Source organism: Anomaloglossus baeobatrachus, chromosome 5 (genome assembly GCF_048569485.1).
Source record: "Anomaloglossus baeobatrachus isolate aAnoBae1 chromosome 5, aAnoBae1.hap1, whole genome shotgun sequence".
Lineage (NCBI taxonomy): Eukaryota > Metazoa > Chordata > Amphibia > Anura > Aromobatidae > Anomaloglossus > Anomaloglossus baeobatrachus.
The window spans coordinates 541,426,329-541,453,799 of NC_134357.1; the positions used below are offsets into that span (position 1 = coordinate 541,426,329).

The 27,471-nt window shown below is 48.3% G+C and overlaps 1 protein-coding gene across 1 annotated transcript in view; it reads right to left on the reverse strand.

Moving 5' to 3' along the window:
* Positions 1–27,471, reverse strand: part of LOC142312943 (uncharacterized) — a 275,262-nt gene that overhangs the window by 223,854 nt on the left and 23,937 nt on the right. The window contains 1 exon segment of the mRNA XM_075351931.1: positions 17,954–19,795. Within this exon segment, the coding sequence (XP_075208046.1) occupies positions 17,954–19,795 (1,842 nt within the window).

Here is a 27,471-nt window from a genome sequence, read left to right on the forward strand (position 1 = left end):
CTCCACACTCTGGCTCCAGCCAGCGAACACAAGTCACTGTGGTTGCTTCTGCAGCCTCCAGCCTTCTCCAGCCAGACTGCAGTATTTTTCCCCAGTCATCACCGGGACTGATTTCCAGGAGTCTCTCTTCAGTCTTCACACAGACTGAGATCTCCAGCACACATCCTCCGTGTGTAGCACTCTCAGGCTCCCTCTGTTTCTAAAACTAACAGTCTCTTAAAACCCAACCGGATACACCCACAGGTGGAGGTATGTGATTCTCCAGCTCTGTCCATCACACTGGTCACAGTTTAAAGGGAACCTAACCCTTAATTACAACCCAAGTTCTGTGGAACTACAAGTCCCACAGTCACACCTTCAGTTCAATATCACAGGGGGATCCTTCTCCACTGCGACCATCCACAACATTGGTGGTCGCTACCTCACATATCCCCCCCCTCTGTTCAAACTTGTAGGGTTGAACATTTGATAACCCACAGGGGCCCTGAGACAGGGCATTAGTGTTACCTTGCCCTACAAGTTGAGAGGGCCCTCTCTGATAAATTTGAGCTTTAGCTCCTGACAGAAAGTCGGTCATTGTCACCAGACTCGTCTCAGTCAACCTCCTTGTCAGGTACGCCCCCCGGTCAGACCTATCTCTCCATGACTGTCTCCAACGGCTAGTGTAGTAGCGAAAGTCTCTTCCAGTCGAAACTACTGTCTGGTCTGACTCTGAGCTATCTAATCCACTAGAAGGGCTACTGTCTGGGCACCTCAGCACTGAGCGGATAGACGATCTGCTATATCTAGACCGTCTGCATTCTCTTTTTGCAGATATACTATGGCTTGTTCTGCCATGGCGTCTTCGGTTGTCATCGCTCTGTTGGTGTGTTCTTTCAAGACCATCCTTCGCTGTAGATACATCACTCCCTTCATCCATTCCTTTGGAGTTTAGAGTAGAGGACTTGGACCATTCAGAGTCTATGCTATAGCCCAAAGTGTAGTTAGGTCTTCCATGACCTTGGTTCCTTTCATTATAGGACCTACTTTCTGTGCCAACTGAAGCAACACCTTTATCAGGTGGGCAACCCTTCTCCTGGCCCCAGCCTGAAAGCGGTCTCCACCTCATACCCACTTGATGGAGTTGTTCTGCAATATTCTGCCTTTTTAGGTTCAACTGCCTTAGTTCTTCCAGGTAACCCAGGCGGTACTCTAGGAGGACTCGTACATTTTCAACACACTCCTTTGTTCCCACAATGACACATGGAACCATACCGACTTCACAGAGTATCTTGGCTTCATTATGAATATTAATTCTTACTCTCGTCACACCGGACTTGTCAACCATCTCCTGCATGACTCTTCCATTTCTTCCAATCAGCTTCTTAACCAGTTCTCTGGGCACTTGTGTGACCTCCTCCACAAACTCCAACAACTTCCGAGCTGTCTTGACTGCTCCTGCAGTTTTCCCATAGATTCGGAATGTTCCACTGGTTTTTTCCAATTCAATAGCTGTAATACCTGGAACCTTCCTGGCTTGCTGAATGTTACTTCTCAGCGCTCTTATTGCAAGCCCAATTAATGGTTTCTTCACAACCACCACTTCCTGAAACGCTGCGGTGAGCCGCTTCATATGCTCCAATCGTCTGGTGTCTTCTTCCATCTTTGTAGAGATGAGCCACTTCGTGCGAAGACACTGTAGGTGCATGCCACTCAGGATAGCCACCCGCTTCTTTGTGACATCACTTACAGAGCACACCAGCAACCGACAAGACTCTGGGGCAAAGTACACTTTATATGCTCCTACGGCCGTCTTGAATTTTTCATGTACCGCCTCACTGGCACAGGCTTTTCTCAAGTCTGCAGGGACTTCTACCATGCACGTAAAGAGTGGCCGAATTTCTTTACCTGTAAGGCCATCGGACCGTTCCTTGGGTCTTCCATATCCATCCTCTTTTCTTATCACAGGCTCCACCTTTGGAGTTGCATTCTCCTCAGGTTTTTCCATAGCCTCAGAGCCTTTGAATTTTTCCTCATCTTTGGCCTCAAGATTCTCAATCTTCTGAACCAAGTCCATCTTTATGGCCTCCATCTTGGTCTTACCAGTAAGTTCAGTTAAGCCCTCAGCTGCTGATGGGACTTCTGGGCTAGATTTCCCTACTTTAAGGGTTCTCTCAATTTCTGCAGCTTCAGCCATCTCTTGGGACTCTGCAGCATCTCCCTCAATTTCCTCTTGATTCTCTGTAACTTCAGAGGCTTTCTTGCACTCCATACCTTCAACCTCAGATTCTCTGGGGTCTACAACAGCTTTTGTGCCGTTTGCACTATTATTCACCCCAGCACTGGGTGGATCACTGGTCTGCTCACCATGACCTTTGTGGATTTTTCCTCCACCAACAGCCTCCAGGATTTCTTCTCCTATAGTGTTTTCACTCAACAGACCATCAGCTTCACACCAGGAAATCATAGGGGACATAACCAATACTGTTTTGGTCGGCTCCTTTTTTGCACTTTCACCCTGCTGATTTCTGTCGTTACAGTGTGTCTGTTCAGTTTCTGACTCTTTCTTTTTCAGGATTTCACTGTCTGACTCTACATTAGCGGTTGCTACTGTCAACGTGCCTTCCTCAACCTTCTCTCCCCACTCAGACGATATACATTGCACTACCCCTCGGCGCTTATTACGTCTTCGGCGTCGAGAGGAGATTTTATCTTTCTCAACTGTCTGTACCTCACTGTACTCAGTCGTCAGGTTACTAGAGTCAGTGTCACTCCCCCTGGTGTCCTGGACTAACAAGTCCCCACTTAACCAAGTGTTGAACCCCCTGTCTGGAGCTCTCCCATTTTTAACGGTCTTCCCATTATTACACAATATCATACTACTAGGAACACTTTCAGCCTCCCGCTGTGATAGGGCTTCCTTTGAGCCTTTCCGGCTTTTACACAAGCAGCTGGCCATTTCTGCCATCGACCACAAGTCCTCAAAAAAATTAAAGTCCCGGCCTATTATAATGGGATGCGGTAAGTCAGGCACTACCCCAACATTAACGGATCCAAACACCCCATCCGTCTCAACAACCACTCAGGACCGTGGATACTCTCCAATGTTCCCTTGTCTGCAGCGGGCTTCCATCCTTCCAAGAATCGGATAGGTATCGAGCGTGGCCCTCACCAGGGACACCAAGCTCACCGAGTCTACCAGCCCAGTCACACATTTGCCATCAACTTCCACAGAACACAGACGTGACTTCTCGTCAGCCGGGCAGTCTGTACCGCAGACCGGACACGAATAGCATGAACACCATTGTCCTTGGCTACTGTCCATTGGTGCCACTACACCTTCGGATTTGGGATGCTCCGCCCCTTTTCGTGTCACCACCGTTTTCTGGGACCCCGCCCCCTTTTGGGTAACCACCCCTTTTCGGGCCTCTGTCCCTGTTTGGGTAACCGCCCCTTTCCGGGACTCCACCCCCTTTTGAGCGACTACCGCTTTCCGGGCCTCTGTCTCCTTTTGGCTAACCACCCCTTTCTGGGACTCCGCCTCCTTTTGGGGTTTCTGTGGCTTCCTTGCAGTGTCTTTAGACCCGAATTCACACAGTTCCCCTTTATCTCGCTGGGCACCCTGTGTTCGTATTGGCCCCAGAAGGGAGTTCATCAACTGGTCCACTTCTGCCACATCAGTGCGCACTGACGGCTCCTGCTGTCCACGCACAAGGAACTGGTACAGCTCCTCCATAGCATCCATTTGTGCGCCCTCCATGCTGAAACAAGAAAACAAACAGGAGGGGCGCTCCAATGGGTAATACCCGGTGGTCTAAAGAGGGGGGGGGGGGGTTAGAGAACCACTAACCTTTCCAGGTTGTACCGCCCGTACAACCAGGATCTCCAGCCTGTGGTGTATCACTGCTCACCAAACAGGGCCCCGCAATTCTGGGTTGGCCTGGAACCTCCAGTCACTGGTCTCTCGCCACTGCAGCACGGAACCCCGCAGACCCGCAGATTCACCGCCAGCAGCTGGAGTACGCTGTCCCTGTTCGTGGACCCACCGATCCACTGCCAGCTGCTTGAGTGCGCCAACACGATATTCGTGGACCTGCCGATCCACTGCAGACAGCTTCGAAAATTGTTTTCGTGGACCCGCCAATCCACAGGCAACACCTCCTTGCAGTGTGTAGACAGCAGAAAAAAAACAAACAAACACAACCTTCGTGGACCCGGCTGATCCACAGGAACAACACCTCTGCAGTTGCTAGACGTGCTGCCTGGATTGCTGCCCGCATTCTCCACCATATGTGAAACGTTGCTTACCGCAACCCGGGGGTTTTACTCGCTTGCAGCGGTGCAGGGTAGCTTAGGCATACACAGGCAACACAGTGTCTCTCAAAAATGCAGCAGTTTATTAGTAATCAACATAAACTGCCCTTCCAAAACACAATGAAGCCTCTCCTGGCTTAAAGGAAAATATAACATCCACATACCGTGGGCTTCCAGTCCAATTAAGTGTCCATAGTGGATTCTCCACACTCTGGCTCCAGCCAGCGAACACAAGTCACTGTGGTTGCTTCTGCAGCCTCCAGCCCTCTCCAGCCAGACTGCAGTATTTTTCCCCAGTCATCACCGGGACTGATTTCCAGGAGTCTCTCTTCAGTCTTCACACAGACTGAGATCTCCAGCACACATACTCCATGTGCAGCACTCTCAGGCTTCCCCCTGTTTCTAAAACTAACAGTCTCTTAAAACCCAACCGGATACACCCACAGGTGGAGGTATGTGATTCTCCAGCTCTGTCCATCACACTGGTCACAGTTTAAAGGGAACCTAACCCTTAATTACAACCCAAGTTCTGTGGAACTACAAGTCCCACAGTCACACCTTCAGTTCAATATCACAGGGGGATCCTTCTCCACTGCGACCATCCACAACATTGGTGGTCGCTACCTCACATAAGATATGATTTTTCCTATTAAGGTCTAATTCTGTAGCACCATTTACTGCTACACACAGTATAGAATCGATGTACTAGCATTGAATACCCTTGACGTGTATACAGTTCCAATTATGGGTATGCAAATTGACACAGGTACCTCATCTCTCTGTACATATACTCAATATGCAGCGGACAGTATTGTTCTTATGTATAACGCATATTTGCATTATGTTTCACTAATACATGTTTTTCATTATAGTGATAAGCATATGAGGCTTTACTCATTCCCATAACTTCTAGCCATTCTACTGAATGTTTACATACATTTGATCGTGCACGGTGAGTGCTATGACAGAGGCCCTGCATTTTCTTTTCCATTTTGCATGTATTTCCTTCTATCTTGTTCTTTTTTTATCTTTACTTTCCTGCTCTTTATTTCCTCCTTTCTTTTCTTTTTATCTCCACTTTTTCTACCTTTGGTCGGACTTCCATAGACGTTGATGGGCACACACCTCCATCACTGGCATTAATGTAATCATCCAGGTCCTAGAGTATGCACCATTTATTCACCTGTACCCACTAGTTCTTGAACATATGGGATCAACCTTACTATGTATCACAATATGTTTCTACCCTAATAACATGTCCTTGTCTGTTATTAAAAATGATGTTGGAAGGCATGAAAAAACTCCTTCATTTTATTTATGAATGTAATTCTGACTGTAATTCTTGTATATTTATCAGATAATAGTCCATGTTGACGAAGGCCTGTGGCCGAAACGTCCAGTTTGTTGGACCACATTCATTTTTTCTGAAAAAAAACATTAAGGAACTATTGTGTTAATAAAAATATTGCATACAACCTTTTGCATTTTTGCCTTTTTCTGGGAGTTGTAGTGTGCCGGGGTTACTCTTTTTCTATGTGCTACTTTTTACCCTAGAGCACCTACTTTATCGGTGACGCGGAGCTTCTCTCCTTTTACTGATAACACATAAGGGCCTATTGTCCTGGGGGGTGACTAGGCTTTTGTGGCTGGTGTTTGTACCTGTGTGGGGTTGTGTTGGAAGACCAAGGAGGAGAGAATCCTGCATCTGGAAGATGGATGCAGTTTTCTGTGACAACCTGATTTTGTCAGGGTGTCACATCAGCGGGTACGTTTTTCCCATCGACTGGGCCGATAGTGACTTCCCCACTATCCAGATCAGCAGTGGGTACCAATTACTGCTGGAACCAGGGCCACACCTCTGGTGGACCCTGCCGGACCAGGACCTGGTACAGCTATCCTTGGTCCCAGACCATCCACTCCGGGTCTGAGTCCGCAGTAAGCTGTGCCGCCTGCTCCTCAAGAGCTTTCAGGCTGTCGTCAGCTTCCAACGTTGCCTTAAGCCACTGACAAGATGTGGCCAGAATCGACGACACTGCCACATCTTCAGTCACTACCCCGGGACCTGTGTCTGCAAATTTTGACCACGCCCCTAGCCACACCCATTTGGCAGTAAGGGTCATTCAGCAGATGCCGTGGACTGTTCATTCATATTCATAGCAGTCAGAATTTTTTTATATTTCTGTGTCACTATATGACATGTTGCTTATTTGTGCCTATCAATCTGTGTTCACACGTTGCATCAATTCTGTTTCTTTTTGTTTCTGTCTGCACCAAACTACACAATAACAATCTTCTCTGTTTTTTCCATTTTTGCTGCATTTTTTCTGCCTTTTCACCATTATTTAATGCGTTTTTGGTTCAGATGCGAATCTGCGTATTTAAGTGTTTTTATTGTACAGAGAAGCTTTTTCCTGCATTTTTTAAGCTCCACATAGAAACCTCCAGAGAACCTCCCCCCCCCCCCCCCCCCCCGAAAACCGCAGAATTCAGGAGCGTCTTTTCATGGAACCACATACACTTTACTTGGACAATTAAACACAGCAGAATAAATGTGCAAAAAAACAGCAGAAAAAAATGCAGCATTTACACTACATGTGAATATGGACTAATTGTCCAAGCAAAGTGGATGAGATGGCCTGAAATCTTCGCCCCTGGTGCGTGGAAAGACGCCGCTGAACGGTGCGGATTTGGTGTTTCTTTCTTTATAAGCTTCAGGATTCACATCAGCAACAAACATGTATCAAATAAGGGGGACAATGTATAAAAAATACCGCAAACACGCAATAATCAGAGAACATTGTTATTGCACTCGTGGCGCGGACACCTGCAGAAAAAATGCAGCATTTACGCTATGTGTGAACACGGCCTCAGTGATCAATTTTTATTACATTTTTTATGGGTTTTAATAAATTAAAATAATAAATTGCGCCTTTTTTTTCCCGCCATTTACCGATCCCCATAAATAATCTGATCGCTGTGTTGTTCAGGTCATTACGATTACAGGGACACCAAATATGTCCATGTTATTTGCTGATTTGTGATGTTTATTATTTAAAAAAAAGTGCAATAAAATTACATTATTCTATTTTTTTTTATTATTTTTAGTAACTTTATTAGAAGAAAAAAAATCCTCTTTTCCTCTCCCTCTAGAATACAGGACACAGAGATGCTGCTCTGTACATTGGAGCTGTGTCCTGTGTAATCTGCTGTGTAAGAGGCTGCATTGTAGGTTCATTTATGTGAAATCCTCCCTCTGACATCATCAATCCTAGTGGCTCAACAGCTAGAGCAGCTAGGAAAGCCAGGAGGTTGCTGGACACAAGTTTTGAACGTTGCTGGTTTGAATCCAAGGTGGTGAAGATAAAAAAAAAATAAAAAATTGTATTTGTATTTTTTTTTTCATTTCTTTATAGTAGTTTTATGGGAACAAATGAATCTGACTCTTTCACCAACATTAAGATACAGTATTTATCTATCTATCTATCTCTATCCCTCTATCTATCTATCTATCTCTATCCCTCTATCTATCTATCTATGATTCTATCTCTCTATCTATGATTCTATCTCTATCTATCTATTATCTGTCGTGTATCTATATATCCCTCTATCATCCATCCCTCTATCATCCATCCCTCCCTCTATCCCTCCCTCTATCCCTCCCTCTATCCCTCCATTCATTCCTCCATTCATCCCTCCATTCATCCCTCCATTCATCCCTCCATTCATCCCTCCATTCATCCCTCCATCCCTCCCTCCATCCCTCCCTCTATCCCTCCATTCATCCCTCCATTCATCCACCCATCCCTCCCTCTATCCCTCCATTCATCCCTCCATTCATCCCTCTATCATCCATCCATCCCTCCCTCTATCCCTCCATTCATCCCTCTATCATCCATCCATCCCTCCCTCTATCCCTCCGTTCATCCCTCTATCATCCATCCATCCCTGCCTCTATCCCTCCATTCATCCCTCCCTCTATCCCTCCATTCATCCCTCTATCATCCGTCCATCCCTCCCTCTATCATCCATCCATCCCTCCCTCTATCATCCATCCATCCCTCCCTCTATCATCCATCCATCCCTCTATCCCTCCATTCATCCCTCTATCATCCATCCCTCCCTCTATCCCTCCATTCATCCCTCCATTCATCCCTCTATCATCCATCCATCCCTCTATCCCTCCTTTCATCCCTCTATCCCTCCATTCATCCCTCCTTCTATCCCTCCATTCATCCCTCCATTCATCCCTCTATCATCCATCCATCCCTCCCTCTATCCCTCCATTCATCCATTTATCATCCATCCATCCCTCCCTCTATCGCTCCTTTCATCCCTCTATCCCTCCATTCATCCCTCTATCATCCATCCATCCCTCCCTCTATCCCTCCATTCATCCCTCCATTCATCCCTCTATCATCCATCCATCCCTGCCTCTATCCCTCCATTCATCCCTCTATCCCTCCATTCATCCCTCTATTATCCATCCTTCCCTCTATCCCTCCATTCATCCCTCTATCATCCATCCATCCCTCTATCCCTTCATTCATCCCTCTATCATCCATGCATCCATCCCTCCCTCTATCCCTCCATTCATCCCTCTATCATCCATCCATCCCTCTATCCCTCCTTTCATCCCTCCTTCTATCCCTCCATTCATCCCTCTATCATCCATCCATCCCTCTATCCCTCCATTCATCCCTCTATCATCCATCCCTCCCTCTATCCCTCCATTCATCCCTCTATCATCCATCCACCCATCCCTCTATCCCTCCATTCATCCCTCTATCATCCATCCATCCCTCTATCCCTCCATTCATCCCTCTATCATCCATCCATCCCTCCCTCTATCCCTACTTTCATCCCTCTATCCCTCCATTCATCCCTCTATCATCCATCCATCCCTCCCTCTATCCCTCCATTCATCCCTTAATTCATCCCTCTATCATCCATCCATCCCTGCCTCTATCCCTCCATTCATCCCTCCCTCTATCCCTCCATTCATTCCTCTATCATCCATCCATCCCTCCCTCTATCCCTCCATTCATCCCTCTATCATCCATGCATCCATCCCTCCCTCTATCCCTCCATTCATCCCTCCATTCATCCCTCTATCATCCATCCATCCCTCTATCCCTCCTTTCATCCCTCTATCCCTCCTTTCATCCCTCCTTCTATCCCTCCATTCATCCCTCTATCATCCATCCATCCCTCTATCCCTCCATTCATCCCTCTATCATCCATCCCTCCCTCTATCCCTCCATTCATCCCTCTATCATCCATCCATCCCTCCCTCCATTCATCCCTCTATCATCCATCCATCCCTCTATCCCTCCATTCATCCCTCTATCATCCATCCCTCCCTCTATCCCTCCATTCATCCCTCTATCATCCATGCATCCATCCCTCCCTCCATTCATCCCTCTATCATCCATCCATCCATCCCTCCCTCTATCCCTCCTTTCATCCCTCTATCCCTCCATTCATCCCTCCTTCTATCGCTCCATTCATCCCTCTATTCATCCCTCTATCATCCATCCATCCCTCTATCCCTCCTTTCATCCCTCTATCCCTCCATTCATCCCTCTATCATCCATCCATCCCTCTATCATCCATCCATCCCTCCCTCTATCCCTCCTTTCATCCCTCTATCCCTCCATTCATCCCTCTATCATCCATCCATCCATCCCTCTATCCCTCCATTCATCCATCCCTCCATCCATCTTTGCAGCTGAATAACCTGCTTCTGGTGTCTCACCTGCAGTATAGCGGTCAAGATAACAAAATCTTCCTATTGGTTTCAATACAGGCAGTAGCTCAGTGGTAAAGCTGCTGCCTTTGAAACAATGAACTCACAGTTCCACGAGTTCGAGTCCCGGCCGCCCCGAAAATCCAGAGCCGATGATAATTTAATTTAATTTATTCACTTCACTGAGGGGAGGAGCCGGGACATCAGCTGTGAGCCCGCGGGAGTGCGGGACAGCCCTGATAAATCGTGCAAGTCCCGCAGAATCCGGGACGGTTGGGAGGTATGCCTACCTGGCTTCCTGACACCCCAGTTGTGGGGGAACCCGTCAGAGAGATCCTACCTGGGAGCACTTCAGCTCCTAGGACAGCCCCAATCTCAACTGCCTGTTCCCCCCCCCCTGCAGCGGTAGCCGAACCCTGCCGTGAGGCCTGTTCCCGGGGCCTCACCTTTGCTGTGGCAGCCCCCACCTCACGCATCGGTCCCCCCCTTGCAGTATCCTGCTCTCTGCTTACCCCCGCAGAGGGCAAGAGGTCCCAGCACACTGGCTGATTACTTGGGAAGGCATGATCACACCCTCCCCTGACCTCCTCCCCGGTTACAGCTGCTGCTGCGTGTGTGTCTGGTGGAGTGTATGTGTAAGGCTAGAATCACACTTGCTAGTGCCTCGTGTGTAACTCGTGCGAGTCTCTCATGGTAGAACCCGGCTTGGCCGCACACTCCCCTGACAGGAGCGGGTCAGTTGCATGTATCTCTTGCAGCTCAGACGCTCCTGTATGCATTGTGTGCGGCCATGCCAGGTTCTCCCATGAGAGACTCGCGTGAGTTACATGCGAGGCACTAGCAAGTGTGATTCTGGCCTAAGTGGAAGACTATATATATATCCGCAGGTATGTCCGCAGGCTTCCTGCAGCAGCTCCCGGGAATCCGCAGCTATCCATAGCTGCGGGATTTCAGCAAAATATCTGCAGAAAACCTGCGGACATTCATGCGACTTACCTGAGGAAGTCCTGGCCTCTATCTCCATAATGGAGAGGCGGGATTTCCGCAGGTAATTCCTCAGGAATAATTGACATGCAGTTACGTGCGGCTGCGGGACATCCGCAGCATGTTCCGCAGCGGCACATCGCAGCATGGACACAGCACTCCCCTTGTCCCACAGGATAACATGGGGAGTGTCTGCACTTGCTAAAACCTATGGATTTATCTAGAAAATCCAGAGATATCCGCAGGTTTTCAGCGGCAAAATCTGCGAGTACATAGTCCCAGTGGGCACATAGCCTTAAAATCAGCATTATTAGGAGGCGGCTCAGTACTGGCTGACAAATCAGCACTTACGGTTTCGGGGGCCTCAAATTGGGAGGTTATCTGCCCCAAATCTGTCATAAGTAACACTTTCGCGGTGATCCTATCAGTTATTCCCACTTCTCTCACCCCTCGCCCCAATCCAAATAAACCTTGGCAACGGGCAACGCCGGTTCAATGCCTGCAATCCCGGAGACAGCGAGGGTTTTAACGGGTACCAAGTCTTGGGAGGACACCATCTTAGGCTGTACCAGGGATATCTCAGCGGCCGTGTCCCTCAGTCCCATGGCCCTGGCCTTGCCTATGGTGACGAGTTGGAAGTTGTCCAGGGACCAACCACCACACCCACCCACACACATCACAGAGGGCGATTTCTGGGATGGGGCTTTGGGGCGCTGGGGACACATGGCCTTGTAGTGTCCAATTTGGTTGACTTGGTGGCACCGTCTCGATCCTGTCACTGGCCTTGAGGTGGGAGTTGCTCCAGGGCTCTTGAAAAGCAACATTACTTCCATAAACCAATCTAACAAAATCCCAAAGTCAAATGTCCCCCTCACGTCTTAAGGGTACTTTACACACTGCGATAGCACCCACCCCCGTCATTGTTGCGATATGTGGTGATCGCTGCCGCACATACCTTGTCAAAGACGTCGCTGTGACCGCTGAACAATCCCTCCCTCAAGGGAAAGGTGCGTTCGGCATCATAGCGACGTCATAGCAGTGTCACTAAGCGGACGCCCAATAGAAGCGGAGGGGCGGAGATTAGCGGGACGTAACATCCCGCCCACCTCCTTCCTTCCGCATTGCCGGTGGATGCACGTAAGATGTTAGTCGTTCCTGCGGTGTCACACATAGCGATGTGTGCGGCCGCAGGAACGATGAACAACATCGTACCTGCAGCAGCAACGATATTAAGGAAATGAAGGACGTGTCAGCGAGCATCGATTTTTCCCATTTTTGCACTCGTTGATCGTCGCTCATTGGTTTTACACGCTGCGATGTCGCTAACGTCACCGGATGTGTGTCACTAACGACATGACCCCGATGATATATCGTTAGCGATGTCGCAGTATGTAAAGTGGCCTTTAGCCTTGTATTGTGCCAAAACCAGATTTTGCATCCATGAATTTTCATTCCTCCACTTAAAGGGGTTATCCGGCTTCTTTTGACTTTTTTCATTATTACACTATTGGGCTACATTGGGGCAGGTAAGTAGATAGAGACCACTTACCTGCCCTGCTGTCAGCCCCTCTCCCCCGGCTCAGAGCGGTCATGTGACCGCTCCTGCCGCGATTTTGCTGCTTCCGGTCATTTCATGTCTACATGGGCAGGGCCATGTTGACATGCAAATCTGGAACAGCATGTTGCCTCCCTGCTGGGCTGCACAGTGCGTGGAGTAACCGCCCCTGTTCCCTACACCCTCCCACACATTCCCCTGCACCCCGTACTCTGGCCACAAGCTCCCACACACTCCGTAGTCTTCCTCCCCCGCCTCCTGTGCCCAGCTATGTGCGCCCTGAATTCCAGCCGATTCAGTGTCCAGTTCAATAAGGCAAGGAACACTTGCTGTCAGATACACTGTCAGCACTGTGTCCCCAGCACTTTATCATGTTTACTTCCTGACGCCCTGGGAACTGTCTCCCCCCCCCCTCCCCCGTGCGCGCTGTCTGTGTCATCATGGGTCACCTGTGTGTGTGCATCAGTCTGTGTCCCGCGCCAGCCCCGCGGATGCCCGCACTGCAGCGTGTCAGTGTTTACCCCCCTCTGCAGTATAAGCTGCAGTGCGTGCATCCGCGGGGATAACGAGCGCTGCTTGTCATCACTACCCGTGCAATCTGTGTCCCGCTCCCTGCCAGCCCCGCAGCTGCCCGCACTGCAATGTTAGTGTCTGCCCGCAGTATCAGCAGCTTCTCACGCCGCGGGGCTGGCAGGGAGCGGGACACTGACTGCTAAAGGTGGTGTCACACACAGCGACAATGACGTCGCTGCTACGTCACCATTTTCTGTGACGTTGCAGCGACGTCCCGTCGCTGTCGCTGTGTGTGACATCCAGCAACGAGCTGGCCCCTGCTGTGAGGTCGCCGCTCGTTGCTGAATGTCCAGCTTCATTTTTTGGTCGTCGCTCTCCCGCTGTGACGCACAGATCGCTGTGTGTGACAGCGAGAGAGCGACGAAATGAAGCGAGCAGGGAGCAGGAGCCGGCATCTGGCAGCTGCGGTAAGCTGTAACCAAGGTAAACATCGGGTAACCAAGGTGGTTACCCGATATTTACCTTCGTTACCAGCCTCCGCCGCTCTCACGCTGCCAGCACCGGCTCCTGCTCTCTGCACATGTAGCTGCAGTACACATCGTGTAATTAACCCGATGTGTACTGTAGCTAGGAGAGCAGGGAGCCAGCGCTAAGCAGTGTGCGCGGCTCCCTGCTCTCTGCACTGTGACATGTAGCTGCAGTACACTTTGGGCTAATTAACTCGATGTGTACTGTAGCTAGGAGAGCAGGGAGCCAGCGCTAAGCAGTGTGCGCGGCTCCCTGCTCTCTGCACTGTGACATGTAGCTGCAGTACACATCGGGTTAGTTAACCCGATGTGTACTGTAGCTAGGAGAGCAGGGAGCCAGCGCTCAGTGTGCGCGGCTCCCTGCTCTCTGCACATGTAGCTGCAGGTTAGATTAGATGAGATAATTACCTGCTGTGACGATCTCCTGCCTCCTGACGTCACCGTGGTCACTGCCTTCTCTGCCCCTCTCGCGGGCGGCCCGAGACTGTCACTAGCAGTGACGTCACGGGCTCTCGCGATACTGCGTAGAACGCGGCGGGCATAGAAGTCAGTGACAGCGCTGACGTCAGGAGAGCAGGAGATCGTTACTGCAGGTAATGATCTCATCTAACCTCCTGATGGCAGCGCTCGGCATCCCCTGCAGTGACCTGGGCTGACCTATTGATGTTAGCTCAGGTCACTGCACGGCTCTCCCAGCCAATGGGGAACATTCTGTTCTTCATTGACTGGGAGTCTCATTGACTATGGTATGGATCGCCGTGCGACCCCCTTATTGGATTACGCCGGACCCGGATTGGATTGTTCTTGTCAATAATTTGTTGAAAGAGGGAATGTGGGGAGTGTTTTTTCAAATAAAACTTTTTTTGTTGTCTATTTTTTATTTCTTACTGACTGGGTTGGTGAGGTCGGGTATCTGATAGACGCCTGACCTCACCAACCCCAGGGCTTGATGACAGGTGACATTACACATCTGGCATCAACCCCATATATTACCCCGTTTGCCAACGCACCAGGGCAACGGGATGAGTTGGGGCAAAGCGCCAGGATTGGCACATCCAATGGATGCGCCACTTCTGGGGCAGCTGTAGCCTGCTATTTTTAGGCTGGGGAGTGTCCAATAACGGTGGACCTCCCTAGTCTGAGAATACCAGACCACAGCTGTCCGCTTTACCTTGGCTTGGTGATGCAATTTGGAGGGGACCCCACGTTTTTTGTTTTAAATTATTTATTTAATTTTAAATAGCGTGGGGTGCCCTCTGTTTTGGATTACCAGCCAAGGTGAAGCTGCCAGCTGTGGTCTGCAGGCTGCAGCCGTCTGCTTTACCCTAGCTGGCTACAAAAGATAGGGGGGACCTCACGTCGTTTTTTTTTTAATTATTTATTTATTGGCTAAATACAAGGCTAAGCACCCTTTAGTGCCACATGAAAGGCACTAAAGGGTGCCAGCTTAGAATATGCGGGGGGGTGGGGGGGGGTAGGACATTATATTGGTCTTTCTCATCTATTATCTATCCCTCTATCTATCCCTTGATTCATTAATCCATCCCTCTATTTATCCCTCTAGCTATCTGTCTCTATCTATCCCTCTATCTATCTAGCTGCTTCCGTTTTTTTGCAGTATGAAAAAAATAGGAAGGTACGCAGATGACACACGGACCATATACGGAACGGATGCCACACAGTTGCATCCGTGAAAAAACATGACCATTTTTTTGCAGACCGCAAAAACGGGGCAGTCCTGTGAATGTAGCCTAATCAAGAGGCTTATGAGGGTGATGTATTTAATTACAAAAAACTGATTTTTCTTGGTGTATGTGTTTATTTACTGTCACTTACAGATTACTAAGGGGGGGGTGTCTCATAGACCCTGACGATTAATATCTGGCTTAGAGGCAGCTGTGGGCTGTGATTAACTTCATATTAGCCTGATTGCCACCGCCCCCGAGCAACCAGGAAGAGCCAGGTAAAGTGCTGGGATTGTCACATCTAATGGATGTGACAATCCTGAGTGGCTGCAGGCGGCTATTTTTAGGCACGGGGCGGATCAATAAATAGGGGTCTCCCCAGCCTGACAATACCAGCCCCCAGCTTTTGTGGTTTATCATGCATGGGTACCAAAATTCGGGGGGGCTGAATTTCGTTTATTTTTAAATTATTTTTGTAAATCAAGAAAAAAGCCGCATGCAGTTCTTCTTATTTGGATACACAGCCAAGATAAGCGCACGGCTGGGGGCTGCATACTGTAGCCATATGCTTTTTCTGTTCTTGCTGTCATAATATGGGAGAAAAACACAGTGAAAAATTTTATGCGTTTTATACCACAATAATGATCCGCAGAGTTAAATTGCTTTCCCGCTCATCAACCGTCTTGGCGCCCGTGATTGGTTGTAAGCAGATGCTGTCACATACGTTAAGGGTGCGTCTGACTGCAACCAATCACAGGAGACAGGACAGCCGGAGGACGGGGAAAGCAGTGCATATGAATGAGCAGTAATTAGCGGCCCAGCAAGTGAAGGAGTAGCCACGGGAGCAGTGTACAGCTGCAACGGAGCCTCGGTCAGTATGAAGCGCTTTCTTCTTTTTTTTTTTTTACTTTACTATTAATTTTTAATTTCACTATGATTCACGGCACACGTAGGTTGTCTAAGTGCAATCCGGGCTCCGTTCTCCGTGGCCCGTGATTGCACTTAGTAATCAACTCACCTGCGCCCGCTCCCGCTCTCCATGGTGCTGATCGCTCCCGCGGTGCAGCATCCGGCCGGCGCTGACCCCCGCAGCAGCTGCTTCCGGGTTGGCTGTGTCGCGCATCATGAATATGCGCGACAGTAATGAGCCGGCTCAGAAGCAGCAGGCTGCACGGGCTGCAGAGGACATCGCTGGACGCCGGGTGAGTTAAAATGTTTTTTATTTTAAAAGCACATTTTTTTCTGGCACGTGTTTCACGGACCACACCACTGCGTGGTCCGTGGAACATCAGTGATGCCAGAAAAAAATGGACATGTCTCCATGCAGCAATCACGCACACGCGGGTACGCCGCACGGAGACACGTGCAGTGAAAAATCACTGACGTGTGAGCAGACCCATTCATTATAATGGGTCTGCGTATGTCAGTGATTCTGGTACGTTTAAAAAAAAAAGCACAAACATACCAGAATCACTGACGTGTGAAAGGGGCCTAATACAGGATTCATTTATCTATAAGGGGTGAGGAACATGTAACAACTCTTTCTGTTACCATTGTTGATGGGATGTGAGCTGATTGCTGTGTCACAGATGAGAGAAGCTGGATCTCTGCTCTGTCACATACTGAGAGGTCAGGTGCTGGGCAGAATACTGACAGCCATTGAATGTGCAGAGGGAGGGCAGGGGGCGTTTCTGGACACTGAGGCCAGGCAGGGGGCATTTCTGGACACTGAGGCTGGGTGGTGCCAGCTCTGACTGAGGTTTGGCAACCAAGAATACAGGAAATTGTCATGTTTGTTGGAGCTGAATGTAAACAAGGTGCTGCAGAGAAAAAAGGGTGAATTCAAGAGGAACAAAAGTTAGAAAACTAAAAATAACAATGTAGGGGTGATTTATATGACAATACAGCACAGAATAGCTTACAATTTTTTTTGGAGTGTATGTCGGATAACTCCTTTAAGCGGCCGCCCAATAGGAGGGGAGATGAGCGGCCGGAACATGCCGCCCACCCCCTTCCTTATTGCCGGTGGACGCAGGTAAGCAGATGTTCGTCGTTCCTGCGGCGTCACATATAGTGATATGCGACGCCGCAGGAACGACGAACAACCAGCGGCATGCACCACCAACGATATTTGGTAAAGGAGCGACATGACAACGATCAACGATTTTAGACATCTTTGCACGTCGCTCCTTGGTGTCACACGCTGCAATGTCGCTAACGGCGCCGTATGTGCGCAACTAACGACGTGACCCCTACAATATATTGTTAGCGATGTCGCAGCGTGTAAAGCACCCTACTGTCTCTCCGTACCCCTGGGGCCAGCCGTCGCAGTCCCAGTCTTCTAGAGTGGTACCCTGTCTCACACATGCAGCATAACACAGTCATCATTTGAGGCTCTGGTGAAAAATCAGGTGTGGTTCCGCAGTCAAGCACCTCTGGGTTTTTCTGTGCTGTTGTGCCCAGTGGGTTCGCTAAACACTAATCACTACTAAAGTAATTTCCCTTTCTCATTTAATATACAACTGTTATATGTTTCATGTACAATTTGTCAATAAAATATATAATTTCTCATTGTTTGATTTATTTTTGATGGTCAACAAAATGTGATTTTTCAATAATTAATTTTTCACAATTTAAGTATGATAATGACTTCTCCCAGTGTGGGATTTTTGATGTTTAAGAAGTTGTGATTTTTGGTTCAAACATTTGATACATTCTAAACATGAAAAAGGCTTCTACGATGTGTGAATTTTCTGGTGTCTAACAAGACGTGATTTATCGAAAAAACATTTCTCACACTCTGAACATGAAAAAGTCTTCTCTCCTGTGTGATTTCTCTGATGTGTAACAAGACTTGATCTGCGGATAAAACATTTCCCACATTCTGAACATGTATATGGCTTGTCCCCTGTGTGGGTTCTCTGATGTGTAACAAGACTAAATCTCTGTTTAAAACATTTCCCACATTCTGAACATGAATATGGCTTGTCCCCTGTGTGGGTTCTCTGATGTGTAACAAGATTTGAACTCTGGTTAAAACATTTCCCACATTCTGAACATGAATATGGCTTGTCCCCTGTGTGGGTTCTCTGATGTGTAACAAGATGTGATGTGTTGTTAAAACATTTCCCACATTCTGAACATGAATATGGCTTGTCCCCTGTGTGGGTTCTCTGATGTGTAACAAGATGTGATCTGTTCTTAAAACATTTCCCACATTCTGAACATGAATATGGCTTGTCCCCTGTGTGGGTTCTCTGATGTGTAACAAGACTTGATCTCTGGTTAAAACATTTCCCACATTCTAAACATGAATATGGCTTGTTCCCTGTGTGGGTTCTCTGGTGAGTTAAAAGATTTGCTCTGTTGTTAAAACATTTCCCACATTCTGAACATGAATATGGCTTGTCCCCTGTGTGGGTTCTCTGATGTGTAACAAGATTTGAACTCTGGTTAAAACATTTCCCACATTCTGAACATGAATATGGCTTGTCCCCTGTGTGGGTTCTCTGATGTTTAACAAGATGTGATGTGTTGTTAAAACATTTCCCACATTCTGAACATGAATATGGCTTGTCCCCTGTGTGGGTTCTCTGATGTGTAACAAGATGTGATCTGTTCTTAAAACATTTCCCACATTCTGAACATGAATATGGCTTGTCCCCTGTGTGGGTTCTCTGATGTGTAACAAGATGTGATCTGTTGTTAAAACGTTTCCCACATTCTGAACATGAATATGGCTTGTCCCCTGTGTGGGTTCTCTGATGTGTTACAAGATGTGATCTGTTGTTAAAACATTTCCCACATTCTGAACATGAATATGGCTTGTCCCCTGTGTGGGTTCTCTGATGTGTAACAAGACTTGATCTCTGGTTAAAACATTTCCCACATTCTGAACATGAATATGGCTTGTCCCCTGTGTGGGTTCTCTGGTGAGTTAAAAGATGTGCTCTGTTGATAAAACATTTCCCACATTCTGAACATGAATATGGCTTGACCCCTGTGTGGATTCTCTGGTGAGCTACAAGATTTGATCTGCTGTTAAAACATTTCCCACATTCTGAACACGAATATGACTTCTCACCAGTATGAATTTTCTTGTGCCTAACAAAATCTGATTTCTGGTTGAAATATCTCCCACACTTCGGACAAATAAATCTTTTCTCAACTGCGTGATTTTTTTGTTGTTTAACAACAGATGTTTCGACTGGAAAACAATTTCCAAATTCTGAATGTGAAAATTGCTTCTTTGCTTTAAGAACAGTTCGTTTTTTATTGCCTATTTTGTGACTTTTATGTTTCTTAGTAGTCTGTGATACTTCACAAGATAGAACCAGTTTCATAGGATCAGATAATAGATCTTTACTGTGAATGGATGATGGAATATCTGGAGTAAAGACATTCACTTCAATTGTATCCTGTGGGTTCTCAAGGTCATCTGATTTATAAATTGAAGATGTCAGTTGTCTCTCTGATCTCCTGTCCTCGTCATCTGCCAAGAAATAAAACAATTATGTTTGAATAAAATATCCTTGAAATATGTATTATTGAACATTTCTACGTCAAATGTCCATAGAAATTAGTGATGTAGCCAAATTGAATTGTTCACTAAGATAATAACACTTCACATCCTGATAGACGACCTCAAAGCATGAACCAGTAGAGTGTGGTGTTCACTAGAGATGAGCCAACCTCTAGAGGCTCGAGTTCGATTCGGTTCGTCGAACGAAGCCCACGATCAAGTTCGGTTCGGCGAGCCGTTCGACAAACCTCTCGGACCCCATTGAAAACAACGGGAGGCAATCACAAACACATAAAAACATATAGAAAACACCTTCAAAGGTGACAAACAACTCACAAGACAACACAAACACATCAGAAAGTGACAAGGACAAATACTCATGCGAAAACAAAACAGCTGTAATAGGAAAAAGAGGAGGAGACACAGATATAGGCATGTCATGCCCTTCTAAAATCATGTAAAACACAGTAATGGGACTCCAAGCGGAGTCTCCCTTTTTTCCAAAAATTGGGGCCCACAGACACCACTTCAGTGGCATCACTTGTGCCCCGGTTGCAAACTGAACAGGTTGATTTGCATCAAGCACATTCAAAAATACGCCAGCCTTAACTGTCCCCGGGATGACACCGGTGTAGGTAGCAAAGTCTTTGCTGATTCATGATTTGTTCATCTTGGATCATTTTTAAAAACACAGCAAGGGGACTCGAAGCGGAGTCTCCCTTTTTTCCAAAAATTGGGCCCCACAGACACCACATCAGTGGCATCACTTGTGCCCCAGTTGCAAACTGGACAGATTTGCATCAAGCACTGTCAAAAAAAACTCCAGCCTTTACTCTCCCCAGGATGACACAGGGGTAGTAAAGTCCTTGCGGATCCATGACTTGTTCATCTTGATGAACGTTAGTCTGTCCACATTGTCACTGGACAGACGGGTGTGCTTATCTGTCAGCACACACCCAGCAGCACTGAAGACACGTTCAGAGACAACGCTGGCTGCGGGACACGACAAGATCTACAAGGCGTAAGTGGCGAGCTCAGGCCATTTTTCAAGATTTGAAGCCCAAAATGAGCAAGGCTCCAGTTGCAAAGTCATGGCATCGATGTTCATTTGGAGATACTCCTGTATCATCCTCTCCAGCCGTTGACTATGTGTCAGACTTCTTGTCTCTTGTGGCCTTGCATTGGATGGTCTAAAAAAAATTATGAAACGATTTTATAAAATTGCTGGTACCAGCACCAGATACGGTGTTGCTGGTACGGTTTGACTGATAATGATGAGACAGTCCCATGCTTGGCAAGTGACAACTGGGAGATTCACTCTGTGCACCACTGGCGTTTGGTGGAAAAGTCAAGCTAAGATTGAGTAACAGCTTCTGCTGATACTCCTGCATATGTGCGTCCCTTTCTATGGCTGGAATTATTTCACCAAATTTGGACTTGTACCGGGGATCTAATAGTGTGGCAACCCAGTAGTCATCATCACTTCTAGTTTTGACAATCCGAGGGTCATCTTGTAGGTAGTGCAGCAAGAAGACACTCATGTGTCGTGCGCATCCATACGGACCAAGTCCTCACTGTGTTTGTGGCGTAGAGGTGTTAACTGTGCTTTCTTCCTTTGACATCTCTCCCCAACCTCGTTCAACCGAAATTTGACCAAGGTCTCCCTCATCTGCTGAGTCTTCCATGTACATCGAGAGTTCGTCTTCCATTTCTTCATGGTCTCATGCACCTTCCTCAATATTTTGGCTGCTATATTGCGCCCTTGTTAATCCCTCTCCCCCACCGTCCCATGCCTGCCGCCTTGGTGATGATGAACGTCTGGACCTTGTAGATGTTGGTATCCCTTGCGCATATGAATCCTCCTGTACTTCCTCCCCTTCCTCTTGTCCCACCCCCTGACTCCGAATAGTGTTTAGCATGTGCTCCAGCATGTAAATGACTGGAATTGTCATGCTGATAATGGCATTGTCAGTGCTAAACATATTCGTCGCTGTGTCGAAACTGTGCAGAAGGGTGCATAGGTCCTTGATCTGAGACCACTCCAGCAGCGGGATCTGCCCCACCTCTACATCTCGTTGCCCCAGGCTATACGTCATAACTTATTGCACCAGGGCTCAGCGGTGCTGCCACAGTCGCTGTAACATGTGGAGAGTCGAATTCCAGCGTGTCGATACATCGCATTTCAGGCGATGAACCGGCAGGCCGAGAGACTTCTGGAGCGGTGCAAGTCGGTCAGCTGCGGCGGTTGAACGGCGGAAGTGAGCAGAGAGTGACCGTGCCCTGTGCAGAAGCCCATCTAGGCCGGGATAGTGGGTTAAAAATTGCTGGACAACAAGGTTCAACAAGTGAGCCATACAAGGCAAGTGTGTCACCTTGCCCCGGCGAAGGGCCGCACCCAGGTTTAAATCATTGTCGCACATGGCCTTCCCTGGCTGCAGGTTGAGTGGAGACAACCATTTACGAAACTCGGACCGCAGAGCTGACCACAACTCATCCGCTGTGTGACTCTTATTTCCAAGACATTTCAAGGTAAAGACCGCCTGATGCCATTGAGCTCTGCTGCCAGCATAGTAAGGAGGTGTGTGGGATTCCTTGTGCGCAGTTACAACGCGGGTGGCCTGACTAGGCAGGCTTCGGGTGGAGGTGCAGGACTCAGTCGAGGTTGAGGAGGCAGAAGCAGTGGAGAAACTTCGACATACAGAGGATTGACGCACAAGTCTTGGGGATGGCAAGGCTTGTTCACCATCTATCACCATAGTTACCCAGTGCCCAGTCAGCGACATGTAACGCCCCTGTCCATACTTACTGGTCTAAGTATCGGTGGTGAAATGCACCCGGTCACACACAGAGTTTCTCAAGGAAGCGGTGATGTTGTGTGTGACATGCTGGTGTAGCGCAGGCACACCTTTCTTGGAGTAGTGGCGACTGGGCATCTGGTACTGGGGCACTGTGACGGACATAAGGTCTCGAAAATCCTCTGTGTCCACAAGGCGGAAAGGCAGCATTTCGGTAGCCAAGAGCTGACAGAGGGATAAAGTCAACCTCTTAGCTTTGTCATGGCTCGGAGGAAATGGCCTTTTATTTGTCCACATCTGAGGGACAGAGATCTGGCTGCTGTGTGAAGACTGTGGTGAGTAGGGTGTCCCTGGAAAAATGCAGGTCTGTGAGGAAAGTGCAGTCATAGAAGATGAATAGCGCGTGGAGGAACTTGAAGGGACAGACTGTGTTTGGCCCGCTCCGCTAGGCTGCATTGCAGCACAGTGAGCTTCCCACTGGGACTTATGGTTGCTATTCATGTGACGATTCATGGAAGTTGTCAAACTTGTGAGTTTTTGGCCTCTACTTATAGATTGCCGACAAATTTTACAGATCACATGATTTGGGAGATCCTTTGCAAGGTCAAAAAAGGACCAGGCTAGGCAAGGCTTAGAGGCCATGCGACCTGCAGAGCCACCCCGACTTGTGCTCAGAGGCAGAGTTGTGGCTAAGGATGCAGTTGTAGACGTGCTTCCAGTACTCAGACTCTGTCCCGGAAGGCGCAAGGTAACTTCGTAGTCAGTTGCATCCTCCTCCACCGCCTCTGGTAACCCCCTCGAGTGCCTGACGGTGGGTTGACAGTAAGTGGGATCTAGAACTTCATTATCAAACGTTGTGTTTGCACTCTCCTCGCCCTCAGACCTAACCTCATCCTGCCCTGACTGAATAGTAAAGTTGTCATCCTAATCAGGTATCTGCGTCTCATCATTATCAGTATGTTCCTCATTGTCTCCACCAACAGGTGTTACAGTTTGGGAATGAGGGTGTACATTATGCTCAGAAACTTGGTCATCAGGGCCAGAATCTGAGTCACAAAGCTTCTGGGCATCACTGCAGACCATTTCCTGGTCTGTACTCACTGTAGCCTGGGAGCAGACCTCTGATTCCCAGGCTATAGTGTGACTGAACAGCTCTGCAGACTCAGCCATCTCTGTTACACCATACTGTGCAGGGCGGGTGGAGATTTGAGAGCTGGGAGAAAGCAAGTGTGATTGGGATGACAACTCAGAGGACTGTTGTTTTTTGGATGTTGAAGTTGAGGTGGAGGAGAGGGCACTTGTTGGAGCACTTGAGATCCATTCAAGCATGTTCTTTTTTTGTGCATCATCTACCTTTGTTACAGTTGTTCGGGTCCGTAAAAAAGGGAGCACATCGGATTGTCCACGGAAAGTAGTAGACATCTTACTTTTGCTGGAAGATGGCCTATCTTCAGCAGATGTTAATGTAGCTTTCCCACCTTCCCCACGGACACAAACTTTTTTTTCTTTTCCAACACGCCTGTTCCCCTTTCCACCAGATTCTGTCGTTTTGCCACTCATTTTGTTAGCGACAATATTGGCCACTTAAAATGTGGATGCAAAAATTGAGAGGTGGTGTAGATTGCAGAGGTGGTCTAGCTTTATTGAAAGCTGAAGAACCAACACTGACTATCCCAGATAATTTTTGTATGCCCGTAACAGTGGCAGCACAGTTTGCAATTAGAATTGCGTATCAAAAATGGACAGGTGTGTACAATGCAGAGGTGGACTAGCTTTATAGACAGCTAAAGAACCAACACTGGCTATCACAGATAATTGTTGTATGCCCCTAACAGTTGCAGCACAGTTTGCAATTAGAATTGCGTATCAAAAATGGACAGGTGTGTACAATGCAGAGGTGGACTAGCTTTATAGACAGCTAAAGAACCAACACTGGCTATCACAGACAATTTATGTATGCCCCTAACAGTTGCAGCACAGTTTGCAATTAGAATTGCGTATCAAAAATGGACAGGTGTGTACAATGCAGAAGTGGACTAGCTTTATAGACAGCTAAAGAACCAACACTGGCTATCACAGACAATTTATGTATGCCCCTAACAGTGGCAGTACAGTTTGCAAATAAAATAGCGTGGCAAAAGTGTGCAGGTGGGTACAGTGCCCGGGTTCTGTGGGTCAGTGGACAGGAAAGGAAAACTAAGTTAGTATTCCAGACACTTTTAGGATGGCAGAAAAGGTGTCAGCTCTTTGGGCAAATAAAATAGCATGGCAAAACTGGGCAGGTGGGTACAGTGCCCGGGTTCTGTGGGTACCAGGACAGCAAAGGAAGCCTCACTTTCTATCCCTCCTAATGATGAAATGCAGCAAGGAATTCCCTGAGCTGAGGAACACAGACGCTGTTATCTAAAGCTGTACACAGCGTTTGCACGGACCTGCCTAGCAGCTATGGCTATGAACGCCTGGAAATCAGCCCTAAAAAGGGCTGAAATAACCAGCAGTCCCTAATCCCTACAGCGCTGTGTAGCTTGCACTATGTCTATAGTGCACACAGCAGGATCGGCGGCAGCAGCGTGAGCGCTGACTGTCACCCACACGCAGAAGGCAGATAATGGCGGCGACAGGGAAAATGGCCATATTTTATAAGGCAAGGACATGTGACATTCACAGCCTATGACACATGCCCTTGCTTATCTGGCAAAAATCCACTTAGCTGTGTGTGTGTCTGTGATTGGCTGAAATCCTGGCCCACCCCACTGCACGCGTGCGCTTAGGAATCAAAAAAATAAGAAAAATATGGCGATCGGCATTCTCTCAGCACCACAGATCTAAACCGCGTCCCCCCCGCACACTATATGCTGAAATTTGATAATAGCGTGAATCACAGTGACTCACACTATTACAGTGAAAAGCCAGCTAGTAACTAGCTAGGCTTTTTGCTAATCGAACCGTTATCGAATGTAACTCAAGCTATCGAGCTTTTAGCAAAAAGCTCGCGTTCGAGTTCGATCTCGAGCACCCCCCAAAATCACTCGAACATTGCTCTACTCTAGTGTTCACCTGTTTGTTCATTCTGCTTCCAAATACTGGAATAAAAAAAAACGCCAAAATTATTAATTTAGGTGAAAATGATACAAAACAAAACAAACTTGTACTCACCCCACAAAAACAAGGCTCCACTCAGGTCCATGATATGTCAAAGAAAAACAAATGTTTCCACATTATTGGTGGCTCAAAGGCTCTTGAAAAGTGACATGGCATCTGTGGCGCCCTGGACTAGCCAGGTCGTCACAGGTAACACACGCACACCCCCACCCGACAGTAACATTAGCCAAACACAAAACCCTTGTTGCCTCCTTCCAGGGTCTGATGTCCACACCAGGTGGGGCGGAGCCAAGCGGTTGGCCCCACCCACCGAGGAGTTCACAGGCCTGGAGGCGGGAAAAGTGACAGTTTAGTCCAGGAGGTGGAAGTGAGAGAAGTGAAGTGGAGAGTGTCTGGGTTTGTGGCCCAGGGCACTGACAACAAGGTTGGCAGACTGTGGTGGCCGTCTGCAGGAGTGGTGGATCGACGCGGAACCGTAACACCGGGGACGGGCGGTGGCCCGCCAGTACCGACCGGGGAGAAGTGAAGCCAGCACACACAGGCAGGGCCATCGGACCCCGACTAGGCTTGGAGTCGCCGTCAACAGTCAAATCCGAGTGTGACAGGAACCCCAGGGGTTTCCTAACAGCCAAAGACCCGTTAGAAGGCAACCGTCTGCACCGTGAGGGTAAACAGCTACTGCCTAAGGCTAGAGACCCAAGGGCCAGCGCCTGCGGGCAAACGGGCTCCTCCGGCACCCATACACCGGGGAGCGGACTACCGTTTGGGACCCATTGTAATCAGAACAGTACACTAAGGTGCAGGGAAAGAGAGTCGCCATCACCTGTCCGGGGAGAGACACAGCAGCCGGCTGCGGGACCCGTCCATCCAGCCGTTTGGTTTACCGAGGACATTGTGCATCTCTTGCTGAGTATGCCCGTGCCATCCGGCACCGTGCCGCGCTGCCCCTGCAACCCTGCACCTCACCAACCCTGCCTCCCCGTCACACCACCAGGCCCCGGGACCACCGACCCCTACCCACGGAGGGGCAAAACAACATCCCAGCTGCACCCCACCATCGCTCCAGGGATCCCCGTCACCAGCAGCGGTGGTGCCCATCTTCACCACAACCCGTGGGTGGCGTCACGGACTAAATCACCCAAACTAACCACCCCTTTTCACTCACGGGCGAGGAGCGCCGCTCGAGTCCCCGGATCCGGCCCACCGCTCGAGCCACCGAGCAGCAGTCGCAGCAGCGCCGGACCCGAGCGTTAGCGAGCGCATCCGGTGGCGTCCTCCCCGCCCGCGACACATCCATAAACTAATCCAGCAAAATGCATTCTCCCAAAATAAAATCTCTCCCTCACTTCTCAGCCTTGCATGTATTTGGCATTGCTGTAGTGAGAAGAACCCACTTAACAATTTACTGTATGCGGGTCCCCTACAGCACAATCTAGGCACTGTGTGTTGGGTAATAAAATGGCATATTTGTCATTTTTACTCTCCAACATCAAATGCATGCTAGTTTCCAGAAAGTGTCTGTGGAGTCAAAATAGTCGCTACTCTTATAGAGGACTTCACTGAGGGTTAGAATTTCCAAAATGTAGTTAATTCATGGGGTTTTCTACAGCTCGTTTTCTGCTATTCAGTCACATCAGGGCTTCTGCAAATGGTGTGCCACATCTCCTTTGGGATATACTCCTTGAAAAAGCTACCAAGCAAAACGTAGGTTGGAGGTCTAAGGTGGTCGTGTCGTTTTTCTTATTTTGG